Genomic DNA, 25,213 nt, shown 5'->3' with positions numbered 1-25,213 from the left:
TAAAGGGCGGCGTTTATTGGTGGGCGGCATTTATAATAAAGTGGCGTCAATTTTGAGTATTTTTTTCAGAATGTCCACCCAATATTACCTCCTCATTTTCCTAACATTCTTGAACGTTTTGATTAAATTTCTAATATTTCACTGACTTTTCCATTCAATTTTGGGTCAGAATAGATAGTCTAATAAAGCTGAGATTATTCCACATAATGTGAATTCGATAAAATGACAGGACACACCAACCTCGTTCTCAGGCGCATTTTTCTCTTTGTGACAATCGCGCCGTCTCGGATATCAAAAATGCGAAAAATTGCCCTGGGCACGAGGTTGCCACAACCAGCCATTGTTTTTACGCTAAAGTCACTACCAGGCAAAATAAGCTGGCAGTAGTACCTTAGAAAGACGTCACATTGTCTAAAGCAACGAGCGTAATTTGGTGCTTATTACTCAACCAAATTAAGATCACCTATGACATTTAAAGAAGAGTAGCAATTTGGAGAAAAAAATTGTATTTTTGTTTACATATATACACAGTTAGCAATTAACATAAAAGCGTCAGTTATCATAAATTATTAAGTATATGTTGTACTTCCAGAAAATTGAAGTTAACATCAGTGAAAATTTATTCCGTCAATGACGTTGTAAAATGATAACAAAAACACAGCAATGCTTCAATTAAAAGTTTCCATTAATTTAAATTCTCCCAACCAACAAACGCTCTGCTTCAAGCTTGAATTTTGAGATAACGCTATTGGTTTAAATTTAAATATCGCAATAAACTGTCACACCACAAAAAAAGATTATTCGGGAACAAACCTTTTTCTCATTTTTTTTTCTCACGGCATTTAATTGAAGCATTACGGTATATTGTGTTCGGTAAAATATACATTAAAAAAAGTAAATATATACATATTTAAAAAGTAGATATTATGCATTCTATCTAGGATATATTTACAGGTGTAAATATAAAATTTTTCCATGAAAACACAAGTTTTTCATTTTGTTGGCAATTTAATGTATTCTTAACAATTTAAGAATACATCAATTTAATTTTGATATCTAAACTGCTAAATGGTTTTTAACATGCCTGTAGCGAGAAAGAAGTATTGCGTATTATATTATACAAAAAAGAAGTTTGTTATAACAAAAACACTAAAAAGTTGGTATTAATAAGTTAATAAAAAAAGTAAATTTATAAATGCATTTCCAAAAAAATTTTTTGAACGCACTTTTCAATGCATAGTTGTAGGGTACGTGGGTTATATTGCAATTTCTTTTGATAAATTCCAACCATCCTATTAATTACACTCCTCCTGACACCTTGACTAATTAAAAAAGGTTTCATTTTTTGATTATCTTAGGATCTCTTTCTCAAAAAGACCTTTTCTCTCCCCTTTAATTACCACCACCCTATTTAAGGTCTGGTACTAAAATCAACTGCAGGTTATCCTGTGACCCCTACCCAACGTCTCCACTCCTAATTTAATTTCACCAATCCCTACAAGTAAGCACAAAAGTGTGAGCATTCCTTGCGGGATTTTTTTATCCAGTAACAAGTAATTGCTGAAGACGACCAGTCCTTTTTAACTTTAAATCCTGCAACATGCTGTCCTGAAAAATAAAAAATTTCTTTGTCATAATAATGATAACAAACAAAAATACAGGTAGACAAACAGACAGACAGAAAGACAGGTAGACAGAAAGACAGACAGGTAGACATAAAGACAGACAGGTAGACAGACAGACAAATGGGTAGAAAGACAGACAGGTAGACAGACAGACAGGTAGAAAAATAAAAACACAAAAAGAAAATTACCTGATTCAAGCCATAATTAAATCCCATTGGCCTTTTACTTTTTGGAACGTTAATACGGTAAGGTTCAAACATATATGGATCATCTGTTGGAAACGGAGCCTCCGTTCTCCTAGCCAGGCCCGGCAGAGGCATCGGTTTAGCTGTAGCTACGTTATGTTGTTCTACAGGTCTTGAATTGACGTACGGTTTTTTATGCCTGTCAACAGGTCTCGGGTTAGCATAGAGATCATTTCTGGAATGACGAGGCGAAGCTTTTTTCTTTTGATGCGAAGGAGTGACAATTTTTTTCTTTTTTGGTACGTCATACAACGATTCACTCCAATGATTTGTATGTTTAGTTGGGATATTTTGATTGGTTTCGTTGGACACTGGTTGTTGGTACGGCCGCTGATGTAACAGCGCACGATGGACAGGTGACTGATTGATGCTATGGCCGAGAACCTTACTGTGATCAGTTCGGTCGTTTAGCAAATAATTGTAAGGTTTGTAGTCATTATTCTTGATGCGCGTGTCGTGATGATACGGGTTACTCAACTGGAGTGGATGTTGAAACTTCGTGTTGGAACGATACTCGCGTTTTTCTCGATTATCATCGTCGCGCATGCGATTTTCGATTAGTTTTTTTTCTTGTAACACTTTGTGGTTTGTTGCCGATGGATAAAACTGGAAGATGAACAAAAAAATAACTTTCATGCAGCAAAAAGTACAAATGTTAAAGAACTGGCATGTAAAACAAAGAGGTTAAGAAGAAAACAATCAAAGTTCTCCATCTTTTACTTTGGTTTTCTTTTATGTTAGACTTAAAAGAAAAAAATTGCATGGGTTTATAGATTTTACATCTTGCTAGATCTTATATTTTTGCGACATTATATTTAGCCAAAAAATAGCGAAACATGGCGAAATATTCTACCGTGATGGTAAACAAAGAAAAGGAAAGTATATAAACCTACCCATTCGCTTTCTCTCTTAGTTGCTACAGCATTTCCAGATCTTGATGGATAATATTGATCAGCGCTATGTTTTGTGGGGCTTTTACTTGCTTTTACTTGTGGTTTCGCAGGCGGCTTGTGTTGTTGTTTTGGTTGTGTTTTCTTTTTTGAAGGTTCGGAAAATGTTGTCTTTTTTTGCGGCCTACTGGAGGAAGTGCTTTGAGATGAATAGCTTTTTCTAGGAACGTTATCTTTACTTTCTACGTTCTCCTCTCTCAAAGGCTTTTCCACTAATCCCAACATGGGAGCATTGGCATATGAATTCTTCTTTTCTTTTTCTGCCGTCGCCTTCTCTGCTGCATGTAATCTGAAACATTTGAACGTGGCTACACAAACTTATCAATTGTTTGCACAAGCAGACAGTGTGCAAATTACATTTGCATTGGAAAACCTGCATTAAAAATGTGAAATCTTCAGAGATAGGTAAACATTTTCTAAAAAGTTTAGCCATAACTTGTGGAGAGCTGACCACGCCTAAACCATAATGGCTACCCTTACAATTACCGATTTGTGATTACTTTCAAAATTATAACGTGGTATTTTATGATTGGGAAAGTAAAAAAGGGGACCACTTTTAGGTACCTATTTCCAATGTGAACGCTTCCTTAGACCTGCAGAAAATTGTAACAAGTGGAATACAAAGTAATTTTTTTTTGTGCTGGCTTGATTATCATTAACTTTCATATCTGTCAATGTTTCTACCAAAAGAAGACAATAGAGAGATAATACGGTAAGGATTGAAACACTTTTCTTACTTAGCTGATCGATATTTGGGTTGCAAAGGATCACCGTAACCGTCCACAACAGCTATCACTCTATCTTTGTGATTCACTAAATAACCAAAAAAGGTTTAAACACACACCCTAGAGTTGAAGTTTCTCTAAGTTGTAATTAATCTTGTTTTTTTAGAATATCTACTCACATTTCTGATTTCTCATTCTCGGTTCACTAAAATAAAATTTAAACATTACCAATATTGAATTGGCATACAACAGAAAATAAATAAATCATCAGGTAGAGTAGCTACAACACCATTATACCTTCCTTGTCCAGCTTTTGCACGCACTTGGTGAATAACCTAAGCGATAATACAACTCAAGTAAATGTTTTGCAAAACATTTTTTAACGGTGTACCGACTAGTAAGCCTTGTAGTGGAGCTTCCAGTGTGGAACCCCAAAGCCGAGTCAAGCCAAAGATTAAAAAAATGTAAATCAATTCTTCCCTTTGGGGTGAAATTATGATAATTTAAAAGACTGTAGTCAAGGGGTTGATGTCCTTCTTCTATCTCAAATGTTATTGGTCATTATTGACCACAGTACCAATGTTATGTATCTGGTGAATAATCGTTTTAAAAATAGTTCAACGTTTTACATACCGGGTACGCTGTTCTGTTAAGCATTTCAAACGCCTCCTTCGAAGCTAAATCAATCTAGATTGAAAAGAGACGAATTTTATTTGAGATCAGGAACGATACTGAGATTGTTTTCCGTCTTAAACAAAAGTTTGTTAAGAGGTTAAAATTTAGTGACAAAATTCAAAAAATGTTATTTTTTCTAAATATCCGATTGTTACTTTCGGATTTCAGATTTAGGATTTATGTTTACGGATTTTTGTATTAGTTGTCAACGCATGACTAATCACAGTCAGATCTAAACAGAGGTGACCATGGTATCAAAAACCTTCACAATTTATCAAAGTCAAGCATTTAAAATATTTCATCTATTTTGTGATGCACGACAAAGAGAAAGAACAGTCTTACTTGTGAGAGAAGAATAATTGCTCTTGTTTCTTCCAGAGCAGCTTGACCTTCCGGATCGCTTGCCTTCATCATTTCTACATCCCGATTAACGTCAATACTCGAATCGCCTAAAAATATATATATATACACAGGTATATAAGATCTTCCCACACAATAAAAATGGTGGACCGCAGTTGAGTTCTAAAAGCAATTTTATAAAATAAAACTTATACATATCCACAAAGACTATAGATTTCTATAAAATTTATATATCATTCAAGGAAGCAGCTACGAAAAAGAAGCCTAATCATGCAGACAGGCACACATTGAGGCAAATATCTGATTAGCAGTTAAAAATCACATTGGACACAACAGACACGTGACTTACCAATCTTTCTTTTAAGAGTAACTGGTGTCCCACTCTCGCTCTCGTAAAAGTCGTCGTAATCATTGTAACCAATTTTTTCGCGTTTCATGTTACGATAATACTGTCGTAAAGCTAAAGATACAGTAAGAACTTATGACATGTGTTTTTGCTTTTCTATTAAGCGCCTTTCCAAATTTGAAAATTCAAAACACGAAATATACTATCTATCACTATACTTAAAGTATACCATAATCAACAAGCTTAGTTAACTGTTAAGTTTCCAAGGAAATTATTACGCTAATAGAATTTCTGCAGGAATGAGAAAATTTCTTTTCAATTGGTCGATGGCAGGAATCTTTAGAACCAATGAACTTGTAGTATTATTGCTCTGTTCTGTGGAATATTATACTCGCCACGAATGACTGGTTTAGCGACTAAAATGAATTAAGTTCACTCACCTAAAAAACGGTTGGAAATATAGGCAAAAATATTTTCAAGCTGTTCGTTGGATTTCGGATTTAATTAAGATTTACTAACAACATGGTCTGTAGGAACAACACGGCTGAAACATGCTAAATTACACGCTCCTAAACTACATGCTGCGAAAATCTAGTTACAAACATGTAAATCGACCCAACTACTGAATTAAAATATTCTCAAACAAACACTGTAACTTTGACTATCTGTAGAAAGCAACTTTAAATAAGTCTTTCAATATGTTCGGTTATAGCTAGATGCCAAATCCCCTTTTAATAATCACACTTTGCTTTAAGGGTGGATTTTAGTGATATTTGGTATGGTTTGTGATACTGCTTTGAATATAGATGCATGTGCCACTACAGACAGTAAATAACAGCATAAAAATTAAACTTCTTAAAATAAATTGTACATATGTATCGTACGGTTATATGCGCTCAATGTTCATCAAGTATATATCGCATAAATAATATTGTGGCGAGATATATAATGAGTGTGTTCTGTATGTGGATATTGTTGTACATGTGTTATCTGCTTTGCTTGCATAATTCGTGTTCTTGTTATATATATATACATACTTGTACTGCTCGTACTCTCCGATAACTCTTCTTCTTTTACTTCAGCTGCAACTTTTGTTTTTTTCTTCTGTTTTTGATTTTTTTCTTCTATAGAAACAGGGCAACTCATTAAAAATGTGTATGTGATGAATATGTGTGAATGACTTTAGATTTGTTATTAGTAGCTTCAGTTGGATTGAAATATCTGATTGGTAAACACAAAGAGAGAATATTTTCAATCCCGATAACCACTTTTATTCGAAAGCTAAAAGCTGCTTTTTATATTATAAAGTGACTTATATAAATCTGAATAATTTATTGAAGCCTCACCAAATGCGTTTCCCAAACTTTAAAATTTGACAATGCGTAATAACGAATTTATATATCTTGAGGATAGTTAGATGTTGAAATATGTGACACTGGTGCGTATGCATGTGTAAGGTTACACTGCGATCTTACCAGGCCTTCGAACTGAGAAAATCTCATCCGGTTCATAAGACTGTTTACTCGATCTTTTTTCTGCAGCTGGATTCGTGTCTGCAGGTTTTGTTTTCTTTTTCTTGGATATCTCCTTGGCTATTAAGACAGGAAGATTGAAGTGAAAAAAATTACAGTTTATAGTTGGCGGAAGGTTTACTATGTGTGTTTGCGTTAGGTAGTGAACTTGCTTTGTTATACATGAACGAATCATGACAAAACGGCATAGTGACTTGGAATTTATTAAGCCAAATTGTATATGGCGGATCATTTCTTTTTTTACCTTTCGTCTTTCTTTGTTCTACCGACTTAACGATGTATGCTGCAGCTGATATAAGTAAAAATATTGCAGTTAGATTTAAAAGTCGATGTATTTGTGTTTTGTATGTGGAAATACGACATTATCAACAGTCCCCAAGAACATACCAATAGCATTATAGATGTATTAAACATTGAAAATACTCCATACAACTCAAAGGCTGGTAAGAAGAAGTATTTTAGATATTATATACGCTGTAAACAACAAGATATCTTAAAGACTGCATCTACACTTTGACGCATACAGCAAATCCTCAAAAAATTATACAAAAATCTTCCAATTTTTTGTGACAATGAAAGTTACAAGCGACTCCTTCTTTCAAGCATTCTTCTTAATAAGGATTCACTGTTTCTTCCTAACTTTAAGCTAATATCTTGGACTAGCTATTCGAATATGTATTTAAATGTATATAGATGCATTTAAGATAAATAAAGAAATATGAAAAGTATTTTATTAGGACTTACTTGCACCATCTGGCATTTCTAAAAGAACAAACGAACATATGGTTATAAGATGTGAGTGAAAATGAGCAAAGTAATTACGTAAAGAAAAAAATATATCACCTCCAGTAATTTCAGTTTTCATTCTTCTTTGCTCATCTCGCAGCTGCAGGTAGCGTTTTCGATGAAAGTAACATAACCATTCTAAAAAATCAAACACATTTTAGTGGAATTTATGAAGCTAGAATAACAACTGCGAATTAACTTTAAGTCCAAAAAATGACAATTTTTAGTCATTTTTTTATCGTAAAAATATAACATGACGTCATTACTCACGTGCTCGTATTTTGCTGGCACAGTAATATCTAAACATGCTGTACTTCTTAATTTTCTTTTTCATCAACCAAAGTCTGATTGCTAATTATAAATAAAACACATTTGTTAGGGGACAAGGGACATTTAAAACAGTTCTTCAGCATGATTTACACCTAATAAATTCGCCTGTCATGTCTGTTGAGAATGAAATACGGATGTGCCATGATAAAAATTCACCTATACATACACACCATCCGGATAAACTATCTGAGTTCATCACTAACATATTACCGCACGTAGTGTAGTGGGTTTGTCTATGCCTTCCAGTTCTGGGTACCGCGGATCGAATCCTGCTCACTGTCAGGCTGTTAGTGATGCGCAAATTAGTTCTTATTCGAAGCAATTCTTGTCTTATCTATACCTTTAATCCGTTTGAATTAAAGTAGTTTTTCCAAGCGAACGTAACAAATCTTTGTGCCTGTGTCTTTTTATCATGCAACTACGGCTGGATCTTCTAGCGCTTAATATCTGAGCATGCACACTGAAATTACTTTTGGGCTGCAGCGCCTACATTGTATGAGATTCCAAAACATATACAGCGGACATCTTCTTTTATTTCAACAGCCAATCAAAAATTCTTAAGTGTTATAGAGATTTAGAAAAACGCCGGTGTCTTAAACGCTAAAAATTATATATACGATAGATGCGATTATATACGATAGATGGGAATATATACGATTGGATTGAAAGTATCCTTTTTACTGAAGGGCTGATACCAAAAATCATTCATAAACGCAAAGTATTATTTAAAAAATATTAGTATGCGAATACAGCAGGAAACGCTAAACTTGGAAAATGATAGAGAAACATTACCCCTTTGGCATTGAAGTATTTTTCCACGATATTTCTCAAAACACTTCGACAGTCGTTCAGCATGCCAATATTTCAAAAATACCTAAAAAACAATCCAAGTCAATCAAAACTGACGACAACCTAAAAATGTGTGATAAAATCATACATGCTGTGTACCTTTGTTTTTCCCATAGCCCATGTTTCATCTTCGTCAATATCTGCTATCCTTAGCAATTTTGCGCATGTTTCAGCTGTGTATGGAACGTTCGTAGTTTCTTCATGCAAGAGAAACTTGTATCTGTTAAAAAAATAAACAATAAAATGTTTTCAATTCTTTATCTTGCTCTTCGCTTGTCATAAAAAACTTGTGTACGGTAGAAAACCGATTTCAATTATACAAATAAAGGATCCGTTTTTATATCAGGAAGATTAAGGAAACAATTTCGTCTGTTAGAATTACCAAAATCAATTTATTTTTGTGGGTATTTAATTTCACGACAGGCCAAAACAGTTTTTATCTCTAAAATTTAATTTTGCAATTAGAAAAATTAGTTAATTGTCGTGAAAATTTAATTTCACGATTGGAAATCTTATGTTTTTTTTATGGAAGTATATGTCACCATAGATGAGCAACATTTTTACTTTTGTTTTCCATGGTAAGTGAGCTACGTATTTTTCGACGTACAGAAAATACGGAACAAACATACGGGAATAATGAGAACATCAGTTCACACGATTTTAACTCTGTGGGTTCGAAATTCCTAAAAGCCGTTAAATTCGCAAAACTAGAAGAAACTTTATACGAAAGAATTAAACAAAAGTGCAAAACAATAGTTAATATTTATGATAAGAAACACGCCTTAAAACAAATAAAATCTTGACTCAAAATGCTACAAACCTTTTCACAAAATCTCTGAATGGAATTCTCTCAGAAAAGCCCTAAAGAATTAAGCACAGGGCATGTTAATTTACAAATCGAACAAAAGAAAGAATACGATATGGATATTCATGGAGCCATTTAAAGAAATCCACTTACCTGTCTTCTGATTTTTGTTGTTTCCAGAACTCCAGTATTCCTCAATTGTTCCAATACTTTATCTTGGTCGAGCATGTTTGGACTGTTTTGAATATTTGGTCGTAAACACCTCACAAAATGTGGATCAGATTTGATTACTTTTGAAAGAAGTGATCTCAAAGATTGCTAAAAGATAAAAAAAAATGATGTTACCATAAGTTGGAATGGAAGCAAGTAGATCAAGTGTTTTAGATTTTAAATTTACTCAGTAGACAAAAACAACCAAATTAAACTAACAAGATAAACAAAAACAAACAAACAAATTTAGATACCCGAAAATGAGTTGACACAGTTTGCTGGAAACGATTTGTAGCAATAGAAGAAAATTTTGAATCACCCTAAAAAATATAAAATATTGATGAGAAGGTAAAAACATACTTCTTTAAGCCACTATTAACAACAATATTAAAAAATATTTTATCACAAACCACAATCTTACCGGGTTGTTCCCACCTCTTGCTAACGGACTATTGGATCCTAGAGTCAAAAACCATAAAATAAAATTTTATAGCTAGTTACAACAAGTTGCAATGTTTTTTGTGAGAAACAGACAACGTGAACTATGTTTCACTTCCAACGAGAAACTTGCAGTAAACAAGTATATTAGGAAAAATAATTACTTGTAACAGAGTTGATATATTTTGAATCTACAATCACAAATCGAACACTTACCTGGTACATCTTGAAATAATGACGAAACTGTCTTGTCAGCTAAGAAAGAGAATATAATTTAGAAAAAATACCATGGTAGTAATAGAAATTTTATACTTAATGCCTTAAAACTTTCGATTGCACCTTAAACGAAAAATTTAGCAATCAGAAATTTTTAACAATTTTTGCTTTAACTGATTTCGTGACGAAAGAAAATAATGTGTCTGTATGCTTACTACTTTGATGCAGTACATGCATGATATCTGTTGATAGTGTGTCTCTGTTTTTTTCTAGAAAGCCAGTGGCATCATACGTCACCTGCAAAAAAATTAAAGAAATCAATGGTAAAAAAATTAAACTGTAAAAGTAATATAGTTAAAGTAAGATCTTTTAAGCAGTAAGATGAGGCTTGAGGCTCAAGCTTGTAAAGAAAAAAAATATATAGACTTAAGCAATACAGCCAAACAAGACGACCACCCTGTGGACTAAAAAAAGGGTCGTTTAAGGCAGGTGGCCGTCTTTTATCTTGTTGGTGGTTGGGTTAGGCAGGTAGTTGTGTTATAGATTAGCAAATGACCCAAAAACAGATTAGGGGAGGGAAACTCAAATGTGATTGTCTATGATAAGTAGCTGTTCACATAGGTGGTCTTAATAGCAGGTTTGATTATCGAGTCAAAAAAAAAAGCGAAAGAAAAAAGAGAAAAATAAGTGTTGAAACAAACCTTGCCAGCATAATGTGTTACAGAGAAATATGTGTTGGTTTCTTTGGATGTTTTCATGTATTCTGATAGTATATTGTCTTGAAATTTTTCTAAACAGGAAAGTATACGATTTGCATGTGCACTAAAATATGGTTAGCTTGTTTAAAACCTTGATTTCGCATAACAACAACGAAACAACTTCTTACCAACTAATGTAAGATCAGAGGCTTTAGGAAATCGACTTTCTTCATCAAGCAATGCCAAAATACCAACAGGTTTCTAATTAAAAAAATAAAAGATCAGATTGAATACCCCAGACCATACTGTCTATTATATTGACACATTGAAAGTTTGAATTCCACAGTAAAAAGTAACAAGACTTTCCAGCTTTATTTTTGTTATCCACTAATGTGGAAAGAAAAAATTGTGTAATTTTGTCTCCAAAAACACTCGCGAGCTTTTTGCGCTATAACTAAATGCATGCAATTAAACGCAAATAAACTTCTTCTGTTTAAAAGCAATTAAGCCTGACCTATTTCAGTTTATATTGAAATTGGTCCGTATTTTTGGTTGAAGGCATGTACCAAAATAGCTAAACTTACTTGCAGAAACAAATCCAAAATATCCTTATTGTTTCTAAATTCGATGCTTGCACCACATTTGATCTCCTCTATCGCATACTCTTCATATTCCCAAACAAACACATGTTCGTTAAAATAAAATTGAAGTTGTTCGTTAGCTATGTTGATACACAGCTGCTCGAATGAATTTTGTGCGAAATTTTCAAAGCCGAAGATATCTAATAAGCCAATCTTTTTATGTAATGTTCTAAAGGTAATACAATGAGAGTACAGATCAAACAAAAAAAACCCATGAGCAATACCATCTTCACGCATATCATTTTGACACACTTCTAGCATTAGACTAAAGCGAATATTGCAAACAAAGAAGAACAAAAAAATAAACCAATTAAATGCAACAAAACAAAGAAGTTAATGAAGCTTGCAGATCAACTTAAATTCATACTGAGTTTTGTCCTCAGCTCTGAGTAGAGTATTAATTTTCTTCACAATCCAACTGAATAATCGTCCATATAAAGCCTACAGAAAAAATTAGGCATTAAAGGTAAGTAGTTAGATGCACATGATGAGTGAGACGAGTGATCTTATACTTCATATTTTTAGCAACACAAATATTATCAGAAAGAGACAAAGTTATAATTTTGTAATATATAAGATAGTTTTCAAGCTGTATTGTAATTCTAATCTCACCACTGTATAATCATGCCTAAAAGATTTGTCTAAAAGATTTTCAATTACTGAGTCCTGGTAAATTCATTAAAACTAAATTTATATTTCCATTATAAACGGAAAACAGTTATGGCAGCCATTTATAAACTTTACCTTTGCCATAGCATCACGACAATCCATGGCTTGCTCAACATTATTATTTCTTGTAATGGTTTCGCCTAAAAACAGATCAAAAAATGGTCTTCTTTTTGTCATCGAACTTTTTTATGCTGATCGTTAATTCACACATACAAAAAGTCATACCTCGAGTTACATAACTGTTAGTACATAATGCTTCGTTGATGTCATTCTTGTTTATGCAAAGCAATGACGCAACTAAACATAAATATTACTATAGATAGTTCATTGTCTTCAGTTCTACTGTTAGTGACAAACAATATCAAGAAGAGTATCGGTCACAATTAAAGAAAAAAAAAAACAGAAAAAATAGAAAAAACATGCGAGTTCACATCTAAAATAATAACCAATCAAAAGTAATATATTCTTACCAATTTCGAGAGTATGAATGTTAACCACTTTTGCTTTCTCTCCTTCGTGTGCTGATATGTCATCAACCATAAAATCAATATCCCCAAGATGGATAACAGCAGCCAACAAACAATAAAGGCTTTGTATTTCCTGCATAACGATTTTATTTTATTCAATACAAAAACAAAAACATATAAACAGTGTGTGGATGACTTTATGAAGATAACACGTAAACCAACCTCTTTTAAGAAACCAAGAACTTCAAAACCTTGTTGCACAAGAGTAAAATTGACCTGCATCTCTGAAGTACATGCCACTTCAGCCAAGGATAATTCATCGGTATTTAGATACCTGAAGTAGAAAGACGCCTAGGTTAATGGTCCATTGTAAGTCGTACAAGTTAAATTTAAAACTCTGAAAAATTTATTTTAGACTAAATTTAGACTAATATATAGAAACGAAATTTTGTGTTCTAATTACTCAAATTTTAAAAAAGGATTTCTCTGTGACATTTTACTCAATTTTGTTCTATTATTTAGTCAAATTAAAAAAACTAAATCAAGTGTCTTGTGTATGAACCTATGCGTGCTGCTCGTATTCAGTTCAAATTCTTCCAGTTTTTTATGAAAATCTAAACCAGCTATCATATAGTATAGAACATGAAAATTTCTTTCTCCACGAGGCTGCGATACTACTCTTGATTTTTCCAACAAATATTCTGACAACTTTGCTCCAACTAAGGCTCCTGCATGAGTGAAATGTAATTCTAAGAACTTTCCAAATCTGGATGAATTTGGATTGATGACTGTTTGTGCATTACCAAATGCTTCAAGTAACGGATTCACCTAAAAATAACAGAATTGATTGATTGATTTGAATTAACTGACTTGAAAGCATATGGTGGTTTAAAAACAACATAAAGTTTAAAAAGAAGATGCTTCTGTATGTGACGACAACTTACTTGCAGGATTTTTTCCACAAGGCTTTTATTTATCATTCTTGAGCCATTTGATTTCCCAATAGAAGCAAACTGATGCACTAAAAAGTTCGCTGACACAGTTTTGCCACTACCACTTTCTCCACTAATAACACAACACTAAAGAGAGGAAAACACAATTTTTTAATTCTTAACCTCTTAAAAGAAGATCTCAAAGAACAAAAAAAATACCTAAAGAATTACTTAGAAATGTCTATCTAAAATATTACTTAACCTTAAAATTTATTTTAATTTCTTATTTTGTGTCTGATATATCTAATATATAACTATTTAGCAAACACCTTTTTCAGAAGAAACATATATTAAGGGAATAGTTGAACAGGTCTCTTTTTAAGATTTTCACCTTTTAAGTTGGCCACATTTTACAAAAAGGCACTTAATAGAGGTGGTACTTGTTAAAAATAAACTGAACTTTTTGACTGCATATTTTATGAACACCATCCTAACTTTTTATTTGAATTATTTTTTCATTACAAAATACAAACAACTTAGTAGTAGGACTGCATGCTACCAAAAAATTACCAATGCTGAACAGGCGAACAGAAATAAACTATTACTTGGTCATGTTGTTTGTGTATCATTGCTTGATACGATGAACATGCCACCATGTAAATATGCGGTGGTAAACTTTCTTTCTGTGTGTCTTGATACAACAACGATGCACCATCACCATATATCTTTAACTCCTTGAATGGATTGATAGCAATCAAAATTTCACCAATGTATGTGTAAATTTGATCAGCCATGTATCTTTCACTCAAATATGTGAGGATTGTATCCTGTAATAAACACACGTGTAAATACAACACCATTTCAAGATATTTCCAGATAAATATAACCTTTAGTCTCCGTATTTTGTACATATAGAGAAACCTAAAACAATGAAAATTTCATACCTCTGTAAGCCGAGGTAACGTTGCCAGATCATCTACCTCAAGCATTTTTAGATTCTTTTTCGCGTTCTTTTGTCTAAAAAGATAAAAAGGATACATTTAGTATTTCAGTACAGATCATTTTACACTGACTAGCGGAGATAGTGGTAGTGGTAGAACATACGGCTTGTAAATCTAAGGTTTCATGTTCAAATGACCACTTCAGCAAACTTAATACGTATCTCAAAATATATACGTATCTCTGACAGGAATGTAACATAGTTACAGTTAGACGGGGAAAGAGCTAGCCGTTAGGATGGAATCCCCAAAGGCGTTTAAACTATTACTTGTGCACTGACAATTTTACAGCAGCAACAATTACAATAGGAAAACAAATAAAATATTTGAAAAACTTTTTTACTTTGCTTTTAACGTTCTTGCACCAACATCACTTATTGTACTACTGTCGTATTGTTTGATGACAATATGTATCAATGACATCAACTCCTTACGTAACTAGAAAATTGAGAAAAAATAAGAACCAATCCTAATTTCTATAGCTAGAGAATGGAAGGATGTTTAAAACTTAAAAAAAAAACAAAAAAAATTTTTTGTTAAATAAAGAAAAAAACATTGAAAAAAAATTTACAATTAGAACGTTAAGTCGAGGGGAAAAATAAAAGTGAAATACCTCAGTCTCATTATCATGGCATTCCTTAAAAAAAATATCATGTGACAAGTCTTCAGCATTCGGTCTAGCCTCAAAATCTTTTGTAACAGCTCTAAAAAAAAGAATCAAAAAAAAAGTTAATATCCTATTTTTTCATACAACTATTTCCTGAGTTAAATGTTTTTATTAAAGAACAAAAAGAATAAAAACTTACTTTGCAATGAAATTAAGATATTCTTGGCTCCACTTTTTCGGTTGTTTAACTGTTGGTGGAGGGTTTCTGAAAACACGGAAAAAAATTGTGAAAAAATATCATAAGCATGCATATAAATTTGATACTATTAATTAAACATACACCTTAATATTTAAAGAACATTAGTAAATGATCTATTTAAAGTTTCAAATACGTAAAATATACATAATTAAAACGCTGACGGAATTAAACAACTCTGATGTCACTTCATATTCATGATGCCATGCTGAAAATATATTCATATTTAGACAGTGTTTGATGTTTCCAAAAATATATCAAATATATATCAAAGCGGAATACTTGTAAATTATGTATCATGTTAAACTAGGGAAATCATAGCATAACAGGTATATGGAAAGATAAGCAAAAGAGGAAAGGCCTAAACACAGTACCAAAGATCACTTAGTTGTCACGAATTCAACATATAATTAAATGTAAATACTGAAAATCTACAGTAAGGTTGACGAGGAGATTTGTATTATACAATGAGTAATACTAATAATAGTTTCTTATAAAACCATGTGTAGTGAAATGGAGCTAAATGAATATTTAGCTCATGTTTATTGTGGTGACTTCAGTAAACATTCTAGCTGTCTTGCAGAATGACAGGCACCACTCTGGATCAGTCCTAGTATGGTAATTTGGATACGATTGGAAAATAAGGCACCTTTTATCCAGTAAACCCATATGGTGGCCATATGGGCTTATATCTGCTGTGATTAATGCCTCTCTTGCATGCTTGTCAACATCAGATCTTAGACCTCTACTTCGACTCGCTTGATAAGTTAAGTCAATGAATACAGGCGCATGTATCAGTCTATTCTTTTGAGCCAGAAAGAACTGTAAGGGCTATGAACTATATCCAAATAACCCAAGAAAATTGTATATAGAACTATATCCAATTTTCTTTGACTAACAATGTTTTTTTTTCTATGTGCTGTGAAACGTGATGACACTCTCTGAATAAGACTACTTGAACAAGCTGTAACAAACTAGTCAAGCACTGCAGGCAGACAATCAAGCCCTTGGATTGGCTCACAACACCCACTCGTCGATTGATAATCACACAAGCAGCGATATATAGGGCTACACTGTTGCTCTAGTTGCACAGTTTCCTTGCACAACCATTTGGCTACACGAGTTGACAAGGTATTTGCCCAGTAAAGAGAGCAATGGTTAATTCTATGGCCATATGCGCCTTTTGACAGATGGGGATGTTGGGCTTTCTATGTCAGCCAAAAATTTGGACCTACTGTTAACCTACTTAGAGCGACTTTAACAGAACCAAAATACACCAAAGCCAAAGAGCAGCTAAAAAAGGTTTTTAGTGATCCTTCAAATTTTATGACTGGTCAAGGTAGTGATGATATCAAAATCGAGAAGACTGAAGACATTTACTATGGAGCTACCTACAGACAAAATAAAACTCAAAGTCGATTTAGAGACAACAGAAGAACATATACCCGAAAATTTGCAGATGGGAATAGAATATTGAACCCATTAGATAGAAATGGTGAGCCTAGTAGATGTGCTATCTGTGGATCAGTTTTTCACTGGGCAAAGTCATGCTCAGATACACGTCAGGGACAGGAAAACAAAACAAAACAAGCACTAGATGAAGTTCAGGTAACCCTCATTGAAGAATGCATGACAAATCTTGTTGGAGAAACTTTGAGCATGGCGATACTTGACTCTGGGTGTACCAAAACAGTTTGTGGCGAAGATTGGTTGCAATGTTATCTGAACACATTGAATGATGGAGAGTTAAAGTCTGTGATTGAAAGAAAAAGTGCAACAATATTCAAGTTTGGAAGTGGTAAACATGTGACATCTGTTAAAAATGTCACCTTACCTACAATAATTGCTGGACGAAGCGTGATGTTATCCACAGATTTGGTACAAATACCATTACCCTTATTGCTAAGCAAGGAAGCTATGAAAAAGGCAAACACTAGAATAGACTTTGCCAACAATAACATAATTCTCTTCAACACAGATATACCAGTTTCTTTCAATTCCTGTGGTCATTACTGTATTCCAATTGGAAGAGTTGGAAAGTTCAAAGAAGGAGACATTAAAGAAGAAGCACTTGCTATATGTAATGTTTTACAACAGAAAACGCCACTGCAAAAGAAGGCTGCTGCAGTCAAACTTCATCGACAATTCAGTCATCCTAATAGTTCAAGACTAAAACAGTTGCTGATAGATAGCAAATATTAATGATGTTGAGATCTTTAATCATCTTGATGAGCTTGAGCATTCCTGCCAAATTTGTTTGAAATTCAAAAAGCCAAAGGCAACCCCGATTGTAGGTTTTCCAATGGCAAGACGATTCAATGAAACAGTAGCATTAGATCTGAAAGAATGGTCAGATTCGCCAAAGGTTTGTATCTTGCATTTAGTTGACCATTTTACTCGCTACAGTACTTCGTGCGTCATCAAAACAAAAAGGAAAGAAGAAATAATCAAACGAATCTTTCAAATATGGATTTCCATATTCGGTTCTGCTGAAAAATTTCTTATTGATAACGGCAGAGAATTTGCAAATGAGGATTTTGTATCGATGTGTGAAAATGCCAACATCAGAATATGCACAACAGCTGCAGAAAGCCCTTGGAGCAATGGTTTGGTGGAAAGACATAATGCTATTCTTGGTTATAATGTTAGCAAGATGATGGAGGATAAAGTCACAATCGATTTGGACATGGCAGTAACCTGGTCAGTGAGCGCCAAAAATTCCCTGAAAAATGTCAATGGCTACAGTCCGAACCAACTTGTTTTTCGATTCAACCCAAATCTTCCGAACTGCGATAATACGAAGTTACCAGCTTTAGAAGGAAAGACTTCCAGTGAGATTGTTGCAACAAATCTAAATGCTATGAACGCTGCACGAAAAGCATTCATACAAAGTGAATCAGCGGAAAAGGTTAGAAGAGCATTAAGGCATCAAACAAGAACGTTAGGTGATGATAGATTTGAAACTGGGGACAAGGTATTTTACAAAAAGAAACACAAGCAATGCTTGGAAAGGCCCAGGTAGTGTTATAGGACGGGATGGCAAACAGGTTTTAATAAAACATGGCAGTTTGTATGTCCGTGTGCACCCTTGTCGTATCCAAAGAGACACAGGTTTTTCTCTGATTGATGCTTGATTGATAGGTTTTTCTCTGATTGATGCTGAAAGTTGCAGAAATAAACCAATAATATCTTTAACCGACACCGATAATCCTGTAAATGAAGAAGTAGTAGGTGATGGAGATATTGATGACAGTGCTGAAAATTCTGATATTGATTTGCAGAACTTCCAAAGTGATGAACCAGAAAGAAGGGATGCCATTAGAAAGGAGAGACACGTTGCACCAGATGAAATTAATGATATAAATAATCTAACTAGTAGCATAAGTCGACTTTCCTTAGATGTAACAAACAGTGACACACAAGACCAAAAGTGGTTTGATGGTTCCGGTAAACCCAAAGCTAAGTCATTTGCAAAGTGTAAGTTCAAGGACTGTGATACAGTTAAAGATGTGGAAATTATATCAAGAGGTGGTAAAGCAACTGGAAAATATAAATCCTATTTGAATATACGAGATGTAGATAGTAATTTATTGTCATGTGTCGATTGGGAGGAAATTGAAAGTTGGCAGCCAATAAACACAGAAGAGGTACTTCTTTCGCAATTTGCAGATTCAGACGTCTTGAATGCTAAAATTGAAGCATTGGAAAAATGGAAAAAGAACAAGGTTTATGAAAATGTTGAAAACCATGGACAAAAGGCATTGTCTGTGAGATGGGTCGTGACTGAGAAAATACTGAATGGGAAGAAAAGGATGAAAGCCAGATTAGTTGCACGGGGCTTCGAGGAGATAGAAAATGACATTTTAAAAGACTCCCCAACTTGCTCGAAGGAAAGTTTGCGTTTGATACTCACCGTCATTGCTCACAATAATTGGAGGTGCAATTTTATTGATATCAAATCTGCATTTTTACAAGGAAAGGAAATTGAAAGAACTGTTTACCTGAAACCTCTAAAAGAAGCTGATAATGGAAATTCTTTGTGGAAGCTTAAGAAATGGATTTATAGTTTGGTGGATGCTTCTCGCCGTTGGTATTTGCATGTAAAAGAAGAGCTCATAAATCTTAATGTCTCGGTGAGCAAGAGTGATCCTGCAATATTTTACTGGCATCATGGTCAACAATTATCAGGAGTAATGGTCATACATGTTGATGATTTTTGTTGGGGCAGGAATGAGGATTTCATCGAAAATATTATAGAACCTTTACGGAGAGTGTTTCTTGTTGGATCTGAATGTTCAACTGTATTTCGTTATCTTGGATTAAGCTTGAACCAGCACAGTTATTTTACCATTCAAATCAACTAAAATGCATATGTTGAGGAAATTGAACCTATTGAAATAGAAAAAGAAAGAAAGGGGAAGAAGAATTATCCACTGAATGAAAATGAGATCAGGGAATTCAGAGCTTTAATAGGACGGCTGTGCTGGTTAAGTGGGCAGACCAGACCCGATATCATGTTTGAAGTCTGTGAATTAGGAGCATCAGTGAAGGAAGCCACAATAGATGATTTATTGAAAGGCAACAAAGTTCTGGTAAAAGCCAAAAACGAAAATGTTATTTTACAGTTCAAAAGTACTATGAAAAATTTGACTCTTAAAGTCTACAATGACGCATCCGTTGCAAACCTTAGAAACGGAGGATCTCAAGGCGGATATATAATATTTCTGAAAGACGACTGTGGAAATCTATCACCCATTATGTGGCAGTCAAAGCGCCTGCAAAGAGTAGTAAAGAGTACAATGGCTGCAGAAACTCTGATTCAGACAGTCAACAACTATTTGAAGCAGTTCATTCGATCAAATCTGTTGTGGATAAGCGACTACGGATAGATTTGTCTATACTTAAAGAAATGATTGACAGAGGAGAAATAACAGATGTAAAGTGGATTGATAGCAAGAAACAAATTGTCTGACGAAAAGAGGAGCATCTGCTGAGGGGCTATTGAGAACCCTTCAGCGTGGTTAGCTCCATTAATCTCAATTTGTGAATGTGTAAATAGTGTACATAAAGATTGAAGAAAAGTGGGGAAGATTGTTAACCTACTGTTTGTGTTTAGACAGTATAACTAATTACAATAGTGTTGGATGGGGTTTTTGTTCTGTTTGGTGCAGATTTGATACATTGGTACAACGTTGCGTTGCTGCTGTGTTGCTGTTGTGTTTATTGATTGTTGTGTTAAACCCAAGTCAGAGCTACAACGATTATCAGGTTAGTCACATATTTCACATTTTAACAGATGCATGTGTAAGGCCTGTGTATTTTATTATTACTTGAGATTATTATGACTTATTATCATTATGGTGAGGCACACCTATTTATGAACCATGATATTATTATGTGGTAACACATGCAGAGCCAATACATGGACTGGCTTGTGCATGCCACTTTTAGCTCATAATTATTTGATAACACGTTGTGGTATACAGATATACAACATGTAGTAATGTGTTTTTAGTGAAGTGAAAATTTCATCATGATTAGAGGAAGGAGAACCAAAATATCCTTCATGTACTAGAGTAAATAATTAAATAATTAAATAGATAAATAAATAAATTAGTAATAGACAAATCAATTAGATGTGAAAGTGAACCTCGTGAATATAGAAAAAATGAAAATGAAATTCATGCATGAAGAAATTTGGGTCATGCCTTCGGAACCACTTACAATATATGGTCTTCAAGGATGTGCTATTGTGAGTAGCAACCAAAACATTCATAATCTTCTGGTAAGAAACCTCTTTGCCATGGCAAAGCATTTTTGTATGATTATCATGTGATGATTATGGGCAGGACATGTTACCTCTCCTGCTCATTTCCCAAATTTACAAATTGTGAATGGTGTTGTATGTTACAAGATATTTTATAATACAATTTTCTTTATTAATATGTGTGTTTGGACTGAGGAACCAAGATAATTAACACATGTTTTAACTGTACTTTTCTACCTAGTATTTAGTTGACCTCGTTGCTTAGAATATTTCTCTAAACTGATAAAAATAGAGTGAATTGCTATTTGGTTTAATATCAGGCAAAGATTGGATTTTGCATAGATAAGTATAAACCATTATCCAAGGTACAAAAAAAAAAACACATATCCACTTATATCAACTTTTACCAAGGTTGCTTTTTAAAAATGCAAATTTTAGTATTCAAATTCTAACCATACAAACCTTGGTATTTTAAACAAAGCTCTCATGGGATGTTCTTCAGCTAAAGGTGGGTCACCATCTGCCAATTCTATTGCTGTTATCCCCAAACTCCAAATATCACATCGGTTATCATAAGAATAGTCCAATTGCTGCTCACATGCAATAACTTCTGGTGCCATCCAAAATGGAGAACCCACAGAAGAATGCCTATGAGCCATAGTTGTTGGGACATGTGCTGAAATGCCTGTGAACAGCATACAATGTTAAAGCAGGGTTTGTAATGGAATTTGTTGCAAATCAAAATTAAAAAAACTTACCATAGTCAATTAACTTGACATGTCCATTAATAGTCATTAATATGTTTGGACCTTTGATATCACGATGAATCACATGGTTGCTGTGCAAAAACCTGATACCCTAGTACAAAAAAAATTATTCTTTTTATATATCTCTAATAATTGTATGTCCTTTTGTAGGCAAAGTAAGCAACATAATTAAAAACAAAGTTTAATGTTAAAGATATTTTAACAACTTTAACAATATAAACGATGTATTGCCAGTTTATAACATACATTTAGAATGTATACATCATACTTGAAATTAATCACATAACTTTGAGTTTATTTCTCTTTACCAGGCAATGCTTTACAAGTAACATGTTATAAAAAAATTGTTTGCCTGGTATATAAGTGTTTTTATTAACAGGTTTCAACCTTAAGTTTTTTTGCCAATGTTAAAGAAAATCGCTTAATCAAGGGGGGCGCTTAAAAAATGCTGGGCGCTTATAAATTTTTCATAACTTTGTACATATTAAAAACAGTGGTAATTTTTAATTCTGTTTTTTTTCCTGCAAAATAAAACTGAACAAAAGATGTAAGAAAATAAACTTTAGTCTTTCTAGAGTTCTCAATATAAGCGCGCGCCCAATTTCTCAAGGTAGTTTTTGATTGAGCGCTACCTTTGATCAGGTGGGCGCTTATTCAAAGGGGCGCTTAATAAGTGCTGGGCGCTTAATCGGATCATTACCGTATACAAATAAACATAATGGAACATAAAAAATCCACCTGAAGAGACTGATGCAAAATGTATTTGATTACATTCTCACTTAATCCTTGACTATTTTGAACAATTGTTTTTGCCAATTCTGAAACAGATCTTCCTTGACAATACTAAAATAAATATAATGAGATATAAAAAGACTAAAATCTTGTTTAGAAATCGTAATTCACAATGTTTTAAGAACTCAGTCAAGAAATTAAACAATACATAAACATTTTACACTGCCACCTTACCTCGATAACCAACCAGATTTGTGTTGGTAATCCTCGCTGGTTTCTGTATAGGTATGTCCCAAAATAGCCAACCAAATTTTTATGGTTATTGAAGCGTTTAAGAATGGACATTTCATTCTGTATTTCTTCATATTTACTTGGAGAGTTTTCAATAACTTTTATAGCAGCTTGTTCCTTCTTTTTATTGACACCACGATAAACCTTAAATTTATATAAAAATCATTTAATATATTTAGCTGTAAACAAATTATTTTGTTTTTTGATAATTTGGCAATTATAATATCGTAACACAGTAAAAACAGCTTTTTATTTCCATATGTTTCGGTCATGTCACAGGCCTTCTTTAGAATAAATAAAATACAAAAATTTTAGTGGTTATAATACTGTCCTAGGTAATTATAGTATGTTAATTACAATAACTCTTTAAAAAGGCAAAATAATGCTAAAAAAGAGAAAGAATATGAAAAGAAAGAAAAAAAAGGTGATTAGAAAACGAAAAAAATAACAGGATAAGTAAGTGAGCAATTTAAGAATTGAGATCAATCATTTTGCTGAAGACCAGATATATATTATCTTTAACATTCTGGTTTATAATATATAAATGAACTTTTATTGTTTTGATGGTGACAGCATGTTATCAATACTACATAAATTATTTCACTTCATATTTCTTCCCTATAGTGCAAGACACTTGAAATTAGCTGAAGTTATTATTTATTGTTAGGTTATAAATTTAACTACCAATGTCCTGGCAACAAATAGTTCATTTTTGTGGTTGTCAGGAAGATTTAAAAAGAATCTAAGAATGCATAACTTTTGTTCATAAACTTAATGCGAACATGTCTCTCTGCTCTACTTAACACTAAACACTTGTGTTATTTTGTGGATAAAAAAGTGCAGAAGATATTGTTGTTTTTCTAAAAAAATATTGAATATAATAGATCACACAAATGTTTATATTTCCTTGAATTTCATTGGCTAAAAAGCTGGAGAGAAAAAACACGTGCTAAAACAGTCAAATGAGTTCAACTTTTCGAGAGAAGCTCAGAAGCATATTTTTACTTTGAGTCAGTGATCATTCTACTTCATTGTGCATGCTTGTGGTAAAACTAGCGGAAAACTCAGTTGTATGGAAACTAGCGGAAAACTCAGTTGTATGGAAACCTATCTTTACTCTAAGCTTTTTCTTGAAAAGTTAATTATATTAGTGCGAGTCCAATTGCAAATTGAATACTAGTGTGTTTTTTGACATCTTTCAGCTGTATACTGCAGCCATTATCACGTATGAGAAATCACAATTCTGTTTTTTCTACATATAGACAAGTTTCAAGATCAATAAGAAAAAACAAAAACTATAAAAAAATCCTGAAAAAATTTACTGAAATAAATATAATGGAGAGCTCATTACGTTCTTGTTAAGAGGTGGCTACTCCCTTTAAATCACAAGACTCCTTTATTTCGAATATATAGTTGTGTGCCTCCTTAACAACAATAGAAAAATCATTAAAATTAGCGAGGCGATCACACTCCATCATATGGTCTCCTACAGCAGTGTCTTGTTGCTTAGCAATACGTTTTCCGGTCAGTGGTGAGATATTTATATGTTCGGACACCCTCACTTTAGAATGACTTAAGAAAAGACTTAAAAACAACATTTGCGCTTTTGCATGTTTTAGTCAGTAGGGAGAATGGAAAATTTGGTCTTCTTAAGTCTTCTCTTAGGAACACTTTTCAGGTTCAAGGATCAAATACCTGTCATTCTTGCTTCCAGTGTTGTTTATAAATTTTTGTGCAGTAGCTGCGATGCTACTTATGTTGGTAAAATCAAACAACATCTTGAGGTTGTTACTTCCATCCATAGCATATACCACAGGAGATAGAAAACGATGTTAAAATGTATCCTTGTAATATAAAAGCACCCCTTTTGATTGTAGAAAGGGGAACTTATTTTTAAGGGGAATTAGGGGGAGGATGGGGGGTGGTGCTTAATCAAGTATAAAATTACCTACCAATTACCTACCATTGTGTTATTTTGATATTTTGCTACTAAACAGGTTTATAAAAAATAAATGAACAAACCTCTCCATAAGTTCCTTCTCCAATAATTTCAACAAGTTCCCATTTTGAATTAACATTTTCTAATCCATTAACGAAGGCAGATCCATCCATGTTTTCAAACAAGAAAAAATTACCAAGAATAAATCATTTTATTAAATGAAAAAGTGAAGATATTCACAAAAATATACCCATGATTTTTTTGCAATGTCATACTTTAGTAACGTAGATAATTTCTTATTCTTTACAAAAATAACATATCAATTGATATATATATATATATACATTACTTATATTT

At 33.2% G+C, this 25,213-nt stretch overlaps 1 protein-coding gene across 3 annotated transcripts; it reads right to left on the bottom strand.

The window, feature by feature from the left end:
* Positions 1 to 489: 489 nt before the first annotated feature.
* Positions 490 to 25,213, bottom strand: LOC130640976 (myosin-IIIb-like). Of its 3 annotated transcripts, XM_057447598.1 has the most exons (43): positions 24,940 to 25,209; positions 22,861 to 23,061; positions 22,633 to 22,737; positions 21,886 to 21,985; positions 21,590 to 21,812; positions 15,304 to 15,369; positions 15,111 to 15,201; positions 14,841 to 14,935; positions 14,444 to 14,516; positions 14,105 to 14,326; positions 13,512 to 13,646; positions 13,130 to 13,395; positions 12,790 to 12,901; positions 12,571 to 12,700; positions 12,326 to 12,397; positions 12,176 to 12,240; positions 11,799 to 11,872; positions 11,375 to 11,600; positions 10,979 to 11,051; positions 10,794 to 10,882; positions 10,308 to 10,389; positions 10,093 to 10,131; positions 9,860 to 9,897; positions 9,693 to 9,758; positions 9,382 to 9,546; positions 9,244 to 9,284; positions 8,523 to 8,643; positions 8,367 to 8,448; positions 7,515 to 7,595; positions 7,302 to 7,382; positions 7,203 to 7,220; positions 6,703 to 6,747; positions 6,402 to 6,518; positions 5,964 to 6,050; positions 4,930 to 5,040; positions 4,563 to 4,669; positions 4,179 to 4,232; positions 3,843 to 3,880; positions 3,725 to 3,750; positions 3,558 to 3,633; positions 2,764 to 3,109; positions 1,814 to 2,476; positions 490 to 1,608 (listed from the first exon to the last, which is right to left on the bottom strand). In XM_057447598.1, the coding sequence occupies exons 1-43, from the start codon at positions 25,027 to 25,029 to the stop codon at positions 1,540 to 1,542; spliced, it is 5,061 nt and encodes a 1,686-aa protein (XP_057303581.1). In that variant the 5' UTR covers positions 25,030 to 25,209; the 3' UTR covers positions 490 to 1,539. The 3 variants fall into 3 exon arrangements, with proteins under 3 accessions (XP_057303581.1, XP_057303582.1, XP_057303583.1); XM_057447599.1 differs by lacking the exon at positions 6,703 to 6,747 and having other exon boundaries at positions 24,940 to 25,211; XM_057447600.1 differs by lacking the exons at positions 5,964 to 6,050; positions 6,402 to 6,518; positions 6,703 to 6,747 and having other exon boundaries at positions 24,940 to 25,213.

The sequence above is a fragment of the Hydractinia symbiolongicarpus genome, chromosome 4 (genome assembly GCF_029227915.1).
Source record: "Hydractinia symbiolongicarpus strain clone_291-10 chromosome 4, HSymV2.1, whole genome shotgun sequence".
NCBI classification, from domain to species: Eukaryota; Metazoa; Cnidaria; class Hydrozoa; order Anthoathecata; family Hydractiniidae; genus Hydractinia; species Hydractinia symbiolongicarpus.
This window is presented reverse-complemented; position numbering and strand designations above follow the sequence as displayed.

Coding starts and splice junctions, on each gene's coding strand:
- LOC130640976 (XM_057447598.1), bottom strand. CDS start 25,029: ATGGATGGATCTGCCTTCGTTAATGGATTAGAAAATGTTAATTCAAAA. Junction 14,517..14,840: donor GCAAGAACGTTAAAAGCAAA/GTAAAAAAGTTT, acceptor TTATCTTTTTAG/ACAAAAGAACGCGAAAAAGA. Junction 6,519..6,702: donor AGAACAAAGAAAGACGAAAG/GTAAAAAAAGAA, acceptor CTGTCTTAATAG/CCAAGGAGATATCCAAGAAA.